Source organism: Diabrotica virgifera, chromosome 9, assembly GCF_917563875.1.
Source record: "Diabrotica virgifera virgifera chromosome 9, PGI_DIABVI_V3a".
Lineage (NCBI taxonomy): Eukaryota > Metazoa > Arthropoda > Insecta > Coleoptera > Chrysomelidae > Diabrotica > Diabrotica virgifera.
In genome coordinates, this window is record NC_065451.1 from 60,103,319 (window position 1) to 60,118,469 (window position 15,151).

Below are 15,151 nucleotides of genomic sequence, written 5' to 3' on the forward strand. Positions count from 1 at the left end.
CAATTTTTGAAGATTTCTGACCCCCCTCCCCCCATGTAACGCACCATAACGTTTTTATGTACCCCCTCCCCCTACCTAAACGTTACGTAACACCCAAGTGACCATTTGAACCTAAATGGAAAACTAGGTTGCGAAAAGTACCGGAAGCCCGGTAAAAGAACTTTGTTATTATTTTAATCGCATTTGAGGTAATAATAAAAACTTACAATCATCATCCAGCCTCAAAAGTCCACTGCTGAACATAGGCCTCCTCCCCTCGTTTCCAACCACGTCTATCCTGCGCCGCGCGCCGCTCTCATCCAGTTTTTATTTAGCTTTCTTACGTCGTCTGTCCATCTTGTAGGCGGTCAACCGACGCTTCTCTTGTCTTCTCTTAGCCTCCATTCCAATAACCTTTTTGTCCATCGCCCATCTGTCATTATGGCTATGTGTCCTGCCCATCTCCACTTCAACCTGGCTATCCTTTTGATGACGTCAGTCACTTTTGTTCTTCTCCTGATTTCTTCGTTTTTTATTTTGTCTCGCAGAATTATTCCTAACATTGACCGCTCCATTCTTCTCTGCGTTACTCTTAGTTTGGTAGCCGAGGCTTTAGGTAAGGTAAGTGTTTCTGATCCGTACGTCAAGACTGGGAGGACGCACTGATCAAATACCTTTCTCTTTAGGCATGTGGGCAACTTACTTTTAAAAGTTTCAATCAGTTTTCCAAATGCTGCCCACCCAAGAACGATTCTTCTTTTTAGTTCATGTGTCTGGTTATCCCTGCCAATCGTAATTTCATGTCCCATGACATGAAATATGTCCAAAACTTAGAATAATAATCTTTTATTACTAATTTTACATTTACCTACATTTACATTTACCCTGCTGGGCCCCATCCTTACATACATTTTTGGCTTCATCCTTTATTGTTCTTCTCATGCATTCTTATATTTTATCTTTTTTAATAAAAACTTAAAATAAAATAATATATTTATTATTTCAATATTTTATTTTGCTTAGTAAAAATTTTTGTATAACAAATGAAGCGTATAAAAGCAAAACCAGACATTTGACATTTTTTTAAAAAATGAGTATTATGGATTCCGTATGTAAACATTGATATAAATCCGATTTTCTGACTCTTATATTCATAAACACACATTTGAATGGCATTATTCGTAGTTTAAATTTAGCTTTAGATGCAAAAGCAGACATTTGTGTACACTTTTTACGTGCAAAAGCAGACATTTGCCATCAAACCAATCCGGATGCGACTTCTTAGTCACGTGCCGTTATGTTTAACATGCCGTAGATATTAACTTGATAATTTAGTTTTTGTATTAATTTTGTACAATTCTTTTTTAAATTCATTAAAAGCATTCTTTTTTAAATTTAGTTTTATGTATTTTATTACGACCCTTTTTTGTTAGTATCAGACACGAAGCTATCAATATAAGAAATAATACAAAATCAGTTGAGGTTCATTTAGATGCATAAGCAGACATGTGCAACTCTTAGGTGCAAAACAAGACATGTCTAACTTTTAAAGCAAAATATCTTTTTACAAGCAAGTCTAATTTATGTTTTGTTTAGTAGAAACTATCTCTATCAAAGATAGAAAATTTTGGTTCAAACGCGATGTTCATTGGTGTCAAATTACGATTTTGGTAGGTTTTTTGCGTTTTACTCAAAACTACTTACATGTCAAATGTCTGGTTTTGCTTTTATACGCTTCAAATAATATACGATGTTGCCAGTAGTTTCGGAAAAATAGTGAAAAAATGTGTAAAACTTTTTGTTCTTCAACGCCCTGTATCGTGAAAACGCATGCAGTTACAAAAATTTTATACTAAGCAAACCCCAATTATTTTTCAGTTTTTCACCTATCTTAGAGATCGTGTTACCTTTTTCTGAAACACCCTGTATATATAAGAAGGCACTTATGGAATAAAATTATTTCTGTCCTTGTTTTAATCAATTTTAAAAAACGCTGTGACCCGTAGATTTTCATATATAAAAATGTGTGCTTTTTAAACATAGATTTAAATGTACAGGGTGATTCATGCAAGCCTACTGTAGCCCATAAGCTTTATTTTTTAACACCCTGTATATTTTTATATTTTTAAAAGCTGCTTAACGATCTGATTTCATGGTCTTTATGAATAATACAGGGTGATTATTTAAAATTATAATGTATGGAAACCACTTATGGAATAAAATTGTTGCCATGTGTCATTATTTTAGAAAATTATAAAAACGCTAGGATACGTCAACTTTTAAATTCAACTATGGACTATTTAAACATAAATTTGAATATACAGGGTGATTCACTCAAGTCTAGCATAGTCCATTATCTTTAATTTTAATTAAACACCCTGTATATTTTTGTTTTTAGAAGATGCTTAACAACCGCATCTCAAAAATGTGTATTATGTAGGGTATATTTATTATGAATAATGCAAGGCGAAATTTTGAAATTATGTATAATTTTCGTCAAGATATTAATCACATAAAACTTTGAAATTAATAATTCAGGAATCACACTTTAAATAAGGGTATTATTTTTTTAATATCTATCAATTTTGTAAACTTAGTATCAATATAGTCGGTTTTGTATTTAATGCTTTTTATTTAAAGACATTTTTAAATAATTTGAAAATTTGCGTATTTAAAACATTAATGAATACCTACTGCAGAAAACGATTTCAGAAAACATACATGATTTATGAACATGTAGTTCCCTTTGCAACCTCTTAAATAACATCTGTAGCTTTTAATCTTTTGTTGTGGAGAGAGGTCCATCTAATTATTGGAAACAGATGTTACTGTGCTTCATCTGTGATACAAATTAAGATTTTTTCACTTGAATAGGTATTATTAATTGTCTTGTTGTCGGAACATGAGCGGAGCGTGAGGGTGCAACATAATACAATTCAGGGGTCTATGTAAAACATAAAAGAAATTCCTTAGTTTTTTTTTTCATTTAAGTTAAAAAAGAATGTTACGTAACGCGCTGTTTGAACCCCCCTCCCCCCATGTAACGCGCCGTAACGTTTTACAAGACCCCCCTCCCCCCAAAACTGCGTTACGTAATACTTGAACGCTCCCATAGCTTAATCGAAAGGCTATTCAATTTTGTATTCACTAATATAAACATTAACATAATTATTTATACAGGGCTTGAATTAAAAAAATTTTTTGAATTAAATTAATTCCAATATTTAGATTTCGTCATCATCCCAGATGGATGACGTCACTAGTATGATATTTATTCCAAAAAATTATAATTTAAAAATAAAAACCGATCTGTTTCAGGATTATCTCCAGAGCTGCCCATTCTCAAGAAAATGAATTTATTCCAACTCGAACGTCCTTACTGCATTTGTTTATAAGCCAAAACATTGTTTATAACTTTAAAACAGTGCTGAGGCCGATTAAATAATCCGATTTTAATTCTGTAAAGTGTATTAGATAGGTAGAGAACCTCTTTATATGTAAAAAAATAGCAAACTTCGAAATGGTCTACTTTTTGTTCTTCTTCTTCTTTAGATGCCGTGTCTGTATTCAGACGTTGGCCGTCATCATGTTTACAATTTCCTGAAATCTCTCTCTATCGGCTGCTGCGCGAAATAATTCTTCTACTGTGCAGCCACACCATTGTCTAATATTACGCAGCCATGAAAGTTTCTTTCGACCAATCCATCTCTTTCCCTCCACTTTTCCTTGTATTATAAGGCGAAGCAGATAGTATTTAGGTCCTCTAATTATATGGCCGAAGTATTCTGTTTTTCTCCTCTTTATGATGCTTATGAGCAGACGTTCCGAATTCATCATTTGAAGAACATCTTCATTGGAAGTGTGCGAAACCCACGATATCTTTAGGATTCGTCGATAGCACCACAATTCGAATGCTTCTATTTTGTTTAGCATTGTGGTTTTTAACGTCCATGTCTCACAACCATACAATAGGATAGACCACACATAACATTTCAGCACCTTCTTTCGAATATTCATCGACAGGTTTCTATTACATAAAACTGGTTTCCAGGTCATAAAAGCCTTCCGTGATATTTCGATCCTAGTTATTATCTCTTCATCAGAGTCACAATTTACATTTAACCAGCTGCCAAGGTACTTGAAATGATTTACCCGTTCTAACTCCTCTCCATCAAGAGAAAGCTGACCTTGATCTATATTAATCTTTCCAACTGCCATCCACTTTGTTTTTGAAATGTTGATTTTAAGGCCTCTCCGATAGCTTGCTTCACTGACTAGATTTAGTAGTGTCTGAAGATCTTGTAAATTTTCAGCAAGAATGGCTGTATCGTCAGCGTATCTAATACTGTTGATTACTTCTCCGCCTAGCCTTACTCCCTCTTGTCTGTCATCCAAAGCCTCCCTAAAGATTTCTTCAGAGTACAGATTAAAAAGGGTGGGTGATAAAACACAAACTTGTCGTACTCCACGTTTTACCGGCAGTTTTTCACTACGACTGTCTCCAATTTGGATAGAGGCTACTTGATTGTAATATAAGTATTTCAGCAGTCTTATATCGTAGTGGTTATATAGTCTTATATAGTCCTGCTGCCTGCAGGCAATCGAAAAGTGTATCATGTTGTACTCGGTCGAATGCCTTCTCGAAGTCGATGAAACAAACATAAACGTTCTTTGGGAATTCACAACTTTTTTGTAATAGAACGCGCATACAAAATAGTGCTTCTCTAGTTCCTAGACCATTTCTAAATCCAAATTGCTTATTACCCATTCTAGTTTCGCACAGAAGGAATACTCGGTTTTGTATAATACGTAAAAGTATCTTAAGTGTGTGACTCATCAAACTGATTAGTCTAAAATCGCTGCATTTGGTGGGCCTGCTTTTGGTAATGTTATAAACAGTGACTCCAACCAATCATCTGGTATTTTTCCTTCGTTGTGAATTTTGTTAAAGAAAGTAGTCAAGTAGGTAATGTTTTCCTCATCCAAAAGTTTAAGTAGCTCAACAGGGATTTGATCTGGTCTAGGTGCTTTATTATTTTTGGCTTGTTGTATTGCTTTTATGACTTCTGACTTCAGTATACTGGGACCTCTGTCTAATTGGTTGTCACAGGTAGTATTTGGAGCATTTTCTCGAGAAGCATCGTCAAAAAGGTCACTGATGTGTCTCTCCCATTCTTTGCACTGTTGTTCGTGATCACAAATTTTTCCGTCTGCGGTTTTAAGTACGTGAGCATTTTTCTGTTTTCTAATTCCGGAGGTATATTTAAGTTTCTTGTGGAGGTTGAAACTGTCATGCTTTTTTTGGAGGTCTTCTATTTCTTTACATGAATTCTCGAGCCAAGATTCTTTGGCCTGTTTAATTTTCCTTTTTATGAGTTTGTTAATTTCACGGTATTTGATAATATTTCTATTTTTGTATTTTCGTCGAACTTCCATCAAGTCTAGTAGTTCTGTTTTCGTTTGGTATATTTGATATTCTGTGCATTTTACTATTTATCTGCTGTGCTATGTGTTCGCGCGTTTGGGTGTTTTTAAGGGGGTCGAGATATATCTTACTAGGCTTAGTTGGCTTTGTTAGTTTCTTTGTTTAGTTTCTGAACTTTTTGTTCAGAGTTTTTAAAAAATTTAGATTGCAAAATTATTATGCAAAATCTATTAGATCTATTTTAATGAAATTTGGTGGACGGTTTAAGTACCTATATTGTAAGAATTTTCTAAGCAAATTATAAAGGTTCTAACTTCAACCAAAGTGGTTGAAAAACATTGAATAAAAACAGTCTTTTTTGCCCCCTTATTTTCTATTTATTGCTATTAGGCAGTAAGGGTAATAATTTAAGACATTTTAAACCAGTCGTATTTTATACAAAATTCAATTATTATCTTTATTTTATTTCCCTACGACTTTGTTCCAAAATGAATCGTTTTAAAGTTATAAGCAATAAAAATAGAAAAAATCGATATTTTTCGAAATTTTTAAATATTTTAATTTTTTTATTAATGTTCCGGGCTTATTTGAGAAGGCGCATAAGTCAATTATTATTGTTGAAGTTGTCACCTAACTTTATCTGCAAAAATCCGAATGCCACCTCGCACATCCAAAAATAGCCCCAAAACCAAATAGTGGTTGGATTTAATATGAAATTTACATTATAAAATTGTAAAAATGATATGACGTAAAGCCGATGAACCTGAATAACTGTCGGGAATATGAGATATCTCTACTCAAACATTTTAACCCATACGCATTGGTCTAATTTTAGACGAAAATAGAAAAGAAGTCAAAAGCTGATACACATCATACTTACCCCTCCAACCCATCCGATTCGACTAGGGGCTGGTACGGTCAGTGCCGTGGTACTTTCGCTGTGGAGCGGTCTAACGAAGTTGTGTTGGAGTTTTTATCACTACGAATTAACCAACTTACTAAAATTCTTACCGCAAACACTGGTGGCGTACATCAGACTGAACACTAAACCAAACCCTCGATAGTCGAGGTGACGAATATACAGGGTGTCCCGAAAAGTTTGGTCATAAATTATACCACACATTCTGGGGTCAAAAATAGTTCGATTGATCCTAACTTAACTTAGTACAAATGTGCTCATAAAAAAAGTTACAGCCCTTTGAAGTTACAAAATGAAAATCGATTTTTTTAAATATATCGAAAGCTATTAGAGATTTTTTATTGAAAATGGGCATGTATCATTCCTATGGCAGGATCATCTTAAAACAAAATTATAGTGAAATTTGTCCTCCCCATAAAAATTTTATGGGGGTTTTGTTCCCTTAAACCCCCCATACGTTTATGTACGTTCCAATTAATTCATTCTTGTGGTACCATTAGTTAAACACAACGTTTTTAAAACTTTTTTGCCTCTTAGTATTTTTTCAGTAAGCCAGTTTTATCGAGATGCGGCTTCTTTTTTAATATGTTTACATAACAATTTTATGGGGGTTTTGTTCCTTTAAACACCCCAAATGTTTGTGTACGTTCCAATTAAACTATTATTGTGGTACCATTAGTTAATCACAGTGTTTTTAAAACTTTTTTGCCTCTTAGCCTTTTTTTCATAAGTCACCTTTTATCGAGATGTGGCTTCTTTTTCAAAATATACCTAAAAATGTAAATTGTAAATTTTTCAGATTATTAACAGGTCTCTATAATCGTACTAGTCCTGTCGCCAGGGGGGGTACAACGGCCTCCTTAATTCAGATGGACTTACCCAAGTTTTTTTAGGTATTTTGACCCGTAGAACACGAATTTTTTGGGTAACAGTTGATCCGAATGTCGACAAGATTGTTATAAACAAAGAACTTGAGGAATTACTTAACAGCGATTTTTCTCAAAACAAAACATTTTTTTTTGTATTTTTTGGGTGATTCTCAGTCTTACAAGTTTTTTCGTAGGATGCATAGTTTTCGAGATAAACGCGGTTGAACTTTCAAAAAATCGAAAAAGTGCAATTTTTGAACCCAAATAACTTCTGATTAAAAATAAAATAGCAATTCTGCTTACTGAATTTGAAAGTTCAAGTCAAATTCTATCGGTTTTGATTATTTGCATTGCTAAAAATTAAGTTTTTATTTGTTAAACAAAGCCATAAACACATAGTGTTTCCCGTGCCCAATGCATGCGTTTTAATGTACGTAATCTACGTAGAAATTGTCTGTATGCGCGCCTACTCGTTGGATTTCAAATGAGAAATGCATTGAAAACATAATTCAATCACTATGTGTTTATAGCTTTGTTTAACAATAAAAAAATTAATTTTTAGCAATGAAAGTAATCAAAACCGATAGAATTTGACTTGAACTTTCAAATGCGGTAAGCAGAATTGCTATTTTATTTTTCAATCAAAGGTTATTCGGGTTCAAAAATTGCAATTTTTCGATTTTTTGAAAGTTCAACCGCGTTTATGTCGAAAACTATGCATCCTACGAAAAAATTTGTAAAAACATTTTTTGCTTAGAATGGCCCAAAAAATACAAAAAAATGTTTTGTTTTGCGAAAAATCGCTGTTATGTGATTCCTCAAGTTCTTTGTTTATAACAATCTTATCGACTGTTACCCGAAAAATTCGTGTCCTACGGGTCAAAATACATAAAAAAACTTGGGTAAGTCCATCTGAATTAAGGAGGCCGTTGTACCCCTACTGGCGACAGGACTATACGTAACCATATACAAATATGTGGTGGATTCGACAAATATTCAAAATATCTCGATAAACACTGGCTTATCGAAAAAGTACTAAGAGGAAAAAATGTTTTAAAAACGTTGTGTTTAACTAATGGTACCACAATAATAATTTAATTGGAACGTACACAAAAGTTTTGGGGGGTTTAAGGGAACAAAACCCACATAAAATTTTTATGGGATGCACAAATTTCACTTTAATTTTTATTTAAGATGTTGCTGCCATAAGAATGCCACATGTCCATTTTCAATAAAAAATCTCTAAGAGTTTTCGATATATGAAAAAAAATCGATTTTCATTTCATATCTTCAAAGGGCTGTAACTTTTTTTGTGTGCACTATTGTATATAGGTAAGTGAGGTTCAATGAACCTATTTTTGACCCCAGAAACTGTGGTATAATTTATGACCAATCTTTTCGGGACACCCTGTATAACTGTTGGGCTCGTATTGGTATCTTTCTGTTCATCATCTGTGATTTTGTTCTGCTTCTTACATGTCTTTGATGTTTAAACAAAATTTTTATTTTCTTAGCGGAAATATAGTGACTTTGTTTCCTCTCATTAAAATTATTTTCCCGTTTTAAAAGCTAATTCAGAAAAATTGAAAATTGTCTACTTTTGTTACAGCCTTTACCATTTCGTCCAGGGCAGAGAGTTATTACGATTGATGCTGAGAACACTGATGATGTAGATACTTCATTGTTAGGAACTGATTTTATGTTTTATATCGCGTTTTTTGGTAAGTATTGTTTTATAATTGATATATTCATGGACTATTAAAAATCTAGTAGTCATATACCGACCACGTTACTAATCGGGACCTTTTATTAAGAATACAAAAAGAAAAACAGCCAAAATCGAATACCTCGATCACATCATGAGAAACAACGAAAGATTGTTACAACTAATTTTAGAAGCAAAATAGATGGAAAACTAAGACCAGGATTTCTTGGCTGGAAAATCTACGTAAATGAACACAACAACCACAAATCTTTTCAGAACAGCAGTGTGCAAAGTACAGATTGCCATGATGGTCGTCAAAATCCGAAATGGAGAGACATTACAACAAGAAAAACCTCTTATGATTTTTGCCCTCAATTGGTTATGTTTATATTTGTAGATACACTATAAAAAATATTTTATTTTAAATACGGCCCAAAAGTTCTTAAATACACAGGCCTTGTCACACGTGTTACTACAATTTGTTATAATAATACCAATTATTTTAATGGTTTTGTTTTTTAATGCATACATCGTGTACTACTACTTTGGATAGCAACTTTGTTTAAATCCAAATAATTGTAATAATATAATATACCCGCTATTAGTTTTAGTTTCTAAGTAGTAATAACATTTTAGTGATAAGCAGTATTATTTGCTTATAGTTTCAGATGATTAACATTTTTATCTGTGTTTCTCAACCAAACATACTTCTTATCAACAAATTAAATACATGAATTGATGGTATGTGCGCTGTGTATAGAAAAAATTTCATTATATTGCAGCAATGCAATGTAGTGCTCGATTTTGACAAAGTGCTGGGGCTAGATTGTTACGATTACTTGGAATTGAAAGATACACTAATAGACTGTTTTCAGAACTTACAACTAACGTAAGAACTACAGAGGAGCTGACGTTGATTCAGTTAAGGTCGGAGCTAAGTTAAAGTATGATTGTCCAGAAAAATAAAACTCAAAAGAAGGCAAAACATAAGATATAACAACGACGAGTTGAAAACAGAGGAAGTAGACAGCAAGTAGGTATAGGCAAGATCTAGAAAATATTTACAACCGTGACTTAACAGTTCAGTTAAATGGCATAAAAGAAAACTGACAAATACTCGAAAATAGTATAAAGATAGCTGTGAATAGAAATATAACAAAGAGTAAAGGGAAAAAGAAGAAATAATGTTTGGACACAGAATGTGAAAAAGAAATAGAATTAAAGTGAATATATAGACAAAAGTTGCTGCAGACAAAAAATGATAATGATAAAGAAAGATATAATGAGCAAAGGAAAATAGTAAAGAAAATGGGCCGAATGAAGAAAAGAGAGCTTTTAGAGAGTCAACTTGAAAATATGGAAGAAAAATACCAAACGAAGGATATAAAATATTTTTACAAAGATGTTTACAAAGAAATGAGCATAGGTTACAATTCAAAAAGAACATACATTAAAGACATAGAGGTAATGAGCGAATTACAATAATTAACACAAGAATTAATAACAAGAAATAAAATGTAGAATAAAGAAGGCTAGGAGTGCATTCAATAACATGGCTAAATTCTTTAAAAGCCACAACCTTAATCTGGAGATAAACATTGAAAAGATAATAAGAGGCAGCAAGATGAATGAAGCAGGAACAATATTTAATAAGAGCCACCAGTGTCTAGCCTATGCTGATGATGTGGCTGATGTACTTTTGGCTAGGAGTAGAAAAGAATTAGAAAAAATAGCTAATAATCTTCTAGAAGGCGCAGGAAATATGGGATTACAGATAAATATAAATAAAACAAAATATGTGGAGCTGAAGAATAAGCAAACGAAAAGCGGAATAGGTGGAGGATTACATGTATCTGGGAGTTCTTGTGGCAAATACAAGCGAAGAAGAAAGAGAAATAGATCTACGAATAGGAAAAGGAAACAGGCGTGCGGGCAGTTTGCAAAGAATAATAAAATCCAAAGAGATATCGAGAAATACAAAAATAAGGCTGTACAAAACTATCCTGCGACCTACTCTGTCTTATGGGTGGGTTAACAAAGAAACTACAGAAAACTACAACTAAACAGAAAATTAAAATATGGGAACGACAAATACTAAGAAGAATTTTGGATGAAAGTTGACAGAATATAGGATGGGAGCGAAAAACAAATGCTGTCATTTATGAAATGTTCGGCGAAGAGAGAATAAACGATTTTGTCAAAGCTAGAAGATTGCGCGTGTTTTAAAAACCTCAATATCTACTTCTGGACCTCGGAGGTAAACTACACTATGTCATTTTAAGCAACTTTTCAGTAGAGCAGTTTGAATATTTTAAAAATCTTATATATCCCATAATTAGGTATCTTTCGCTCTGAAAGACAATGTGATCATATTTTAATCATAACATATAACTAGTTTGTACAATACAGCTAATAAAACGTTCAAATTTGCCTTAATTACTGTAATTAATGATATTTTACAGTGACATAGTGCATAGTGCAGTTTACCTCTGAATGTTTTAAAAATCTTATATATCCCATAATTAGGTACCTTTCGGTCTGAAAGACAATGCGATCGTATTTTAATCATAACATATAGGTAACCAGTTTGTACAATCCAACTAATGAAACGTTAAAATTTGCCGGAATTACTGTAATTAATGGTAATTTACAGTGACATAGTGCAGTTTACCTCTGATAGGTTTGATCTTACTTACTTACTTAAGCCGTCCTCTTGTACCTTACGGTGTCGAGGTTTGATCTATACTTATAAAATATTTAATGAATTTAAAGGTATTTAAGCCCAAAAAATAGCTCTTCTATGAAACTTCTCATGAAACAAATTTTTATTTTAGTTAAATGCTATTACAGTAAAACCTGTGTTAACGGCCACCTGTCAAAATCGGCAACCTGTACTAACGGCCATTTAGATAATACGGACGCGGCCAAATAATCTCATTATTTTTAAAACCCATTTCATAGAAATTTACCAGTTAATATCGGCCAAAATATTTTCGTATAGGTACCTGTTGATAATACCCAATATTGCGAAATACCTAATACTATTTTATTACTTATCGTATTTATCTAAAATGAGATTAAAAATAACCTGCATAATAAATTAGGGTCGGTGTCGACGAACACGAAGTTATTATAGCTCTATAATAATATGTCGTAAAATAGGAAACCTTTGTCGCTAAGAAACATAATAAAAATGTAATAGCTGAGAAAGCGATTTTGTTGAAAAGCGATCAGGTTTATTCACAAAAGTTAGCCGAGAAATATAATGTTGTAAAATTATCAAGCTGTATTATAAACAAAAATTGAGTTGAAGAATTCTTTAAAACGCTTCACTAAACGCTAACATCAGTTGTTTAACATCTGATAACAATCTGAACAGATTCTGTTTTTTTCGTAGTATACAGTTTCTGGCCAAATTATTAGACGCACTATAAAATACTAGCTGACCCGGTGAACTTCGTTGCACCTTAGATAGTGTGTCATAATTAGATAATCTGTCATAATTTTGATTATAGATCAGTTGCTTGAACGCAATGGCTAAAAATCAATTACTCAAAATCAACTGCTCGAAAATGAATTTCTAGACATGAAAATTGATCGAAATGCAATTTCCTCGAATAAAAAAGAAAATTATATGTCCAAATATTTTATGCAAAATTTGTAAGTATGCTCGAATGAAATCCGATAGTTTTAAGGCATTCCAGAAGCCGCTACAGATAAAATGTTTTAACAACTTATTAATCATTCAGAATTAGTCGACACTTATTAAAAGTTAACATAATTAAGACAATAACTGGACGATAACGATTTAATGAGTGGAAAACAATTAAAAATTATTTTGCACATCATATTTGAAACAGTATTTGGTTGAAAAATCTCATTTTTGCTGGCCAAAAATATATTAATTTGTCTGGACTAAATTACAGTTCTCTTTATCTTAAAAGGGATATGATACTATCAACATTCACACAGTGTTGCCAAACTGGATTTTGTAAATTTTCCCAGCGATCTCCGAGGGTACAATACATAAGAAAGATACATAATATGACAAATTATATGATATTCCACGTATACAGTACGTAAATCGTTCAGCTGGACATAGGGAACATACAATATATAGATTTAGATACATAAATACATACATTGTATTAAATTGAGATAATTGAGGCAACTGAGTTTTCTCGATGACAATATGGTTGTTAGCATTAAGGGGCATTAACCTCAAAATTTACAAATCATTTCGACTGACAAAATAAACGTCAAAATATGAGAATGTAGTAGGTAGCTAAATATTTTTGGCCTTGGCCCGGCCGCACATCAAAGAAACATGAAACGTAAATTACGTTTCATGGAAATAAACCACTGCTAAACAAATATATATCCGGCCATTTATGAGACTCTCCGAAAATAAAAATGTGTCATGAGCATGAATCACACTCGTTTCATTAGTAGGCGGACTTTGAGATGTTTTTAGCAGTGTTTTCTTTTCATGAAACATGTTTTTCGTTTCATGTTTCATGTTTTTCGTTTCATGTTTCTTTGGTGTGCGGCTTGGCTAAGAGAATGGAAAAACTGTTTAGGTTTTAAAGTAAAATAAATTTTATTATTTTAATTCATACCTTAAACTTTAACTACACGCGCTGGCGTATTTTTGTACGCCACATATAAGAATTCTACTACAAATGAATTTAAAAATTTAATTTTTGTCTTTGTTTATTTATCTAACCTATCACTGGAATGTGCTTTACACTGGATTTAGTTTCGTTATAATCGGCATTCTAGAAAAATCGTAATTTACAATTTATTATTTGTTATTTCAGGTGGTGGATAACATACGCCACAATTATAGTAATACAATTAGTAATATAAGTACATATTTCAAATGTTTTTTAGTCATTATGGCACAAATATATTTTTCTTTATAAACAATACTTTTTCTCAGGTGAAAATATCGTTTCAAAAAAATATTATTAGCAATTTTATTTATCATGGAATCAGATTCCAGTTATATATCCCAATTTGCTTACTGAGAAGGAACTCCAAGTATCCGCTGACGCCGAGTAAGGTTTATAACAAACAAATAAGTGTAATTTTTCAAAAAAAAAAAACAAATCCGCTGTTTTTAAGTATATTTTCTTATGGCGTATAAAGTACGCCACGCCCGTAGTTATGTTATATTTTGATGTGCGGGTAGTTAAAGGTTAAAACCCTAAATTTTAATTAATTATCACAATAACAAAAAATATTATCAATCATTTAATACATGCAGTAGTGTACATGATATATTTCGTTAGTTCATCTAATAAACCTAAATAAACTGGATGGTTTGCCCACGCGAAAGCAAGATTTTTTGAAAATTCGTAAAATTAAAAAATTCATATTTTATCCAATTTGAGTCCAAAAGTTAATCTGTTGCACTTTTCTTTTATGAAATTTCCTATTCGTTCTTCTTCTGTGCTCAGAATTTTGCTACGGCTTACGGTTCGCTATTTCGGAAACGGACTGCGCTAGAGAAAAAAAAATAGCAGCGTTTTGTTCGGATTAGCAGGGAGTCTACCTGCCAAATTTCATGAAAATCGGTCAATTCGTTTCGGAGGAGTATAGCAACAAAGATGTAAAATATTTAAATGGCTATTAAAAAATAACGGTTGAAGATAAAAAAGTGAAAATTTAGGATTGTATGTATCTTTTGCTTCTACATCATACAAAATTAAGAAAAAACGGTTTGTCAAATAATTTAAAAAATATATCAGGGGGGGCAAGCCCCCTTATGACGTACGGGCATGAATTCAGAGTTATGCCTATTCCCAGTCCGGTAGAATACACGTGTAAAATTTCATAACAATCTGATGAGCCGTTTTCGAGTTATTATCAGTGTAACTAACATAACTCGACTTTCTTTTATATATATATATAGATGTAAAATATTTAAATGGCTATTAAAAAATAACGGTTGAAGATAAAAAAGTGAAAATTTAGGATTGTATGTATTTTTTGCTTCTACATCATACAAAATTAAGAAAAAACGGTTTGTCAAATAATTTAAAAAATATATCAGGGGGGGCAAGCCCCCTTATGACGTACGGGCATGAATTCAGAGTTATGCCTATTCCCAGTCCGGTAGAATACACGTGTAAAATTTCATAACAATCTGATGAGCCGTTTTCGAGTTATTATCAGTGTAACTAACATAACTCGACTTTCTTTTATATATATAGATGTAAAATATTTAAATGGCTATTAAAAAATAACGG

General features: G+C 32.5%; 1 protein-coding gene across 1 annotated transcript in view; it reads left to right on the forward strand.

Annotated features, from left to right (window-relative positions):
- The window catches only part of LOC126891902 (NEDD4 family-interacting protein 2), an 81,650-nt gene that overhangs the window by 47,119 nt on the left and 19,380 nt on the right, over positions 1 to 15,151 (forward strand). Inside the window, exon 3 of the mRNA XM_050661252.1 lies at positions 8,802 to 8,913. Within this exon, the coding sequence (XP_050517209.1) occupies positions 8,802 to 8,913 (112 nt within the window). The remainder of the gene's footprint in view (positions 1 to 8,801; positions 8,914 to 15,151) is intronic.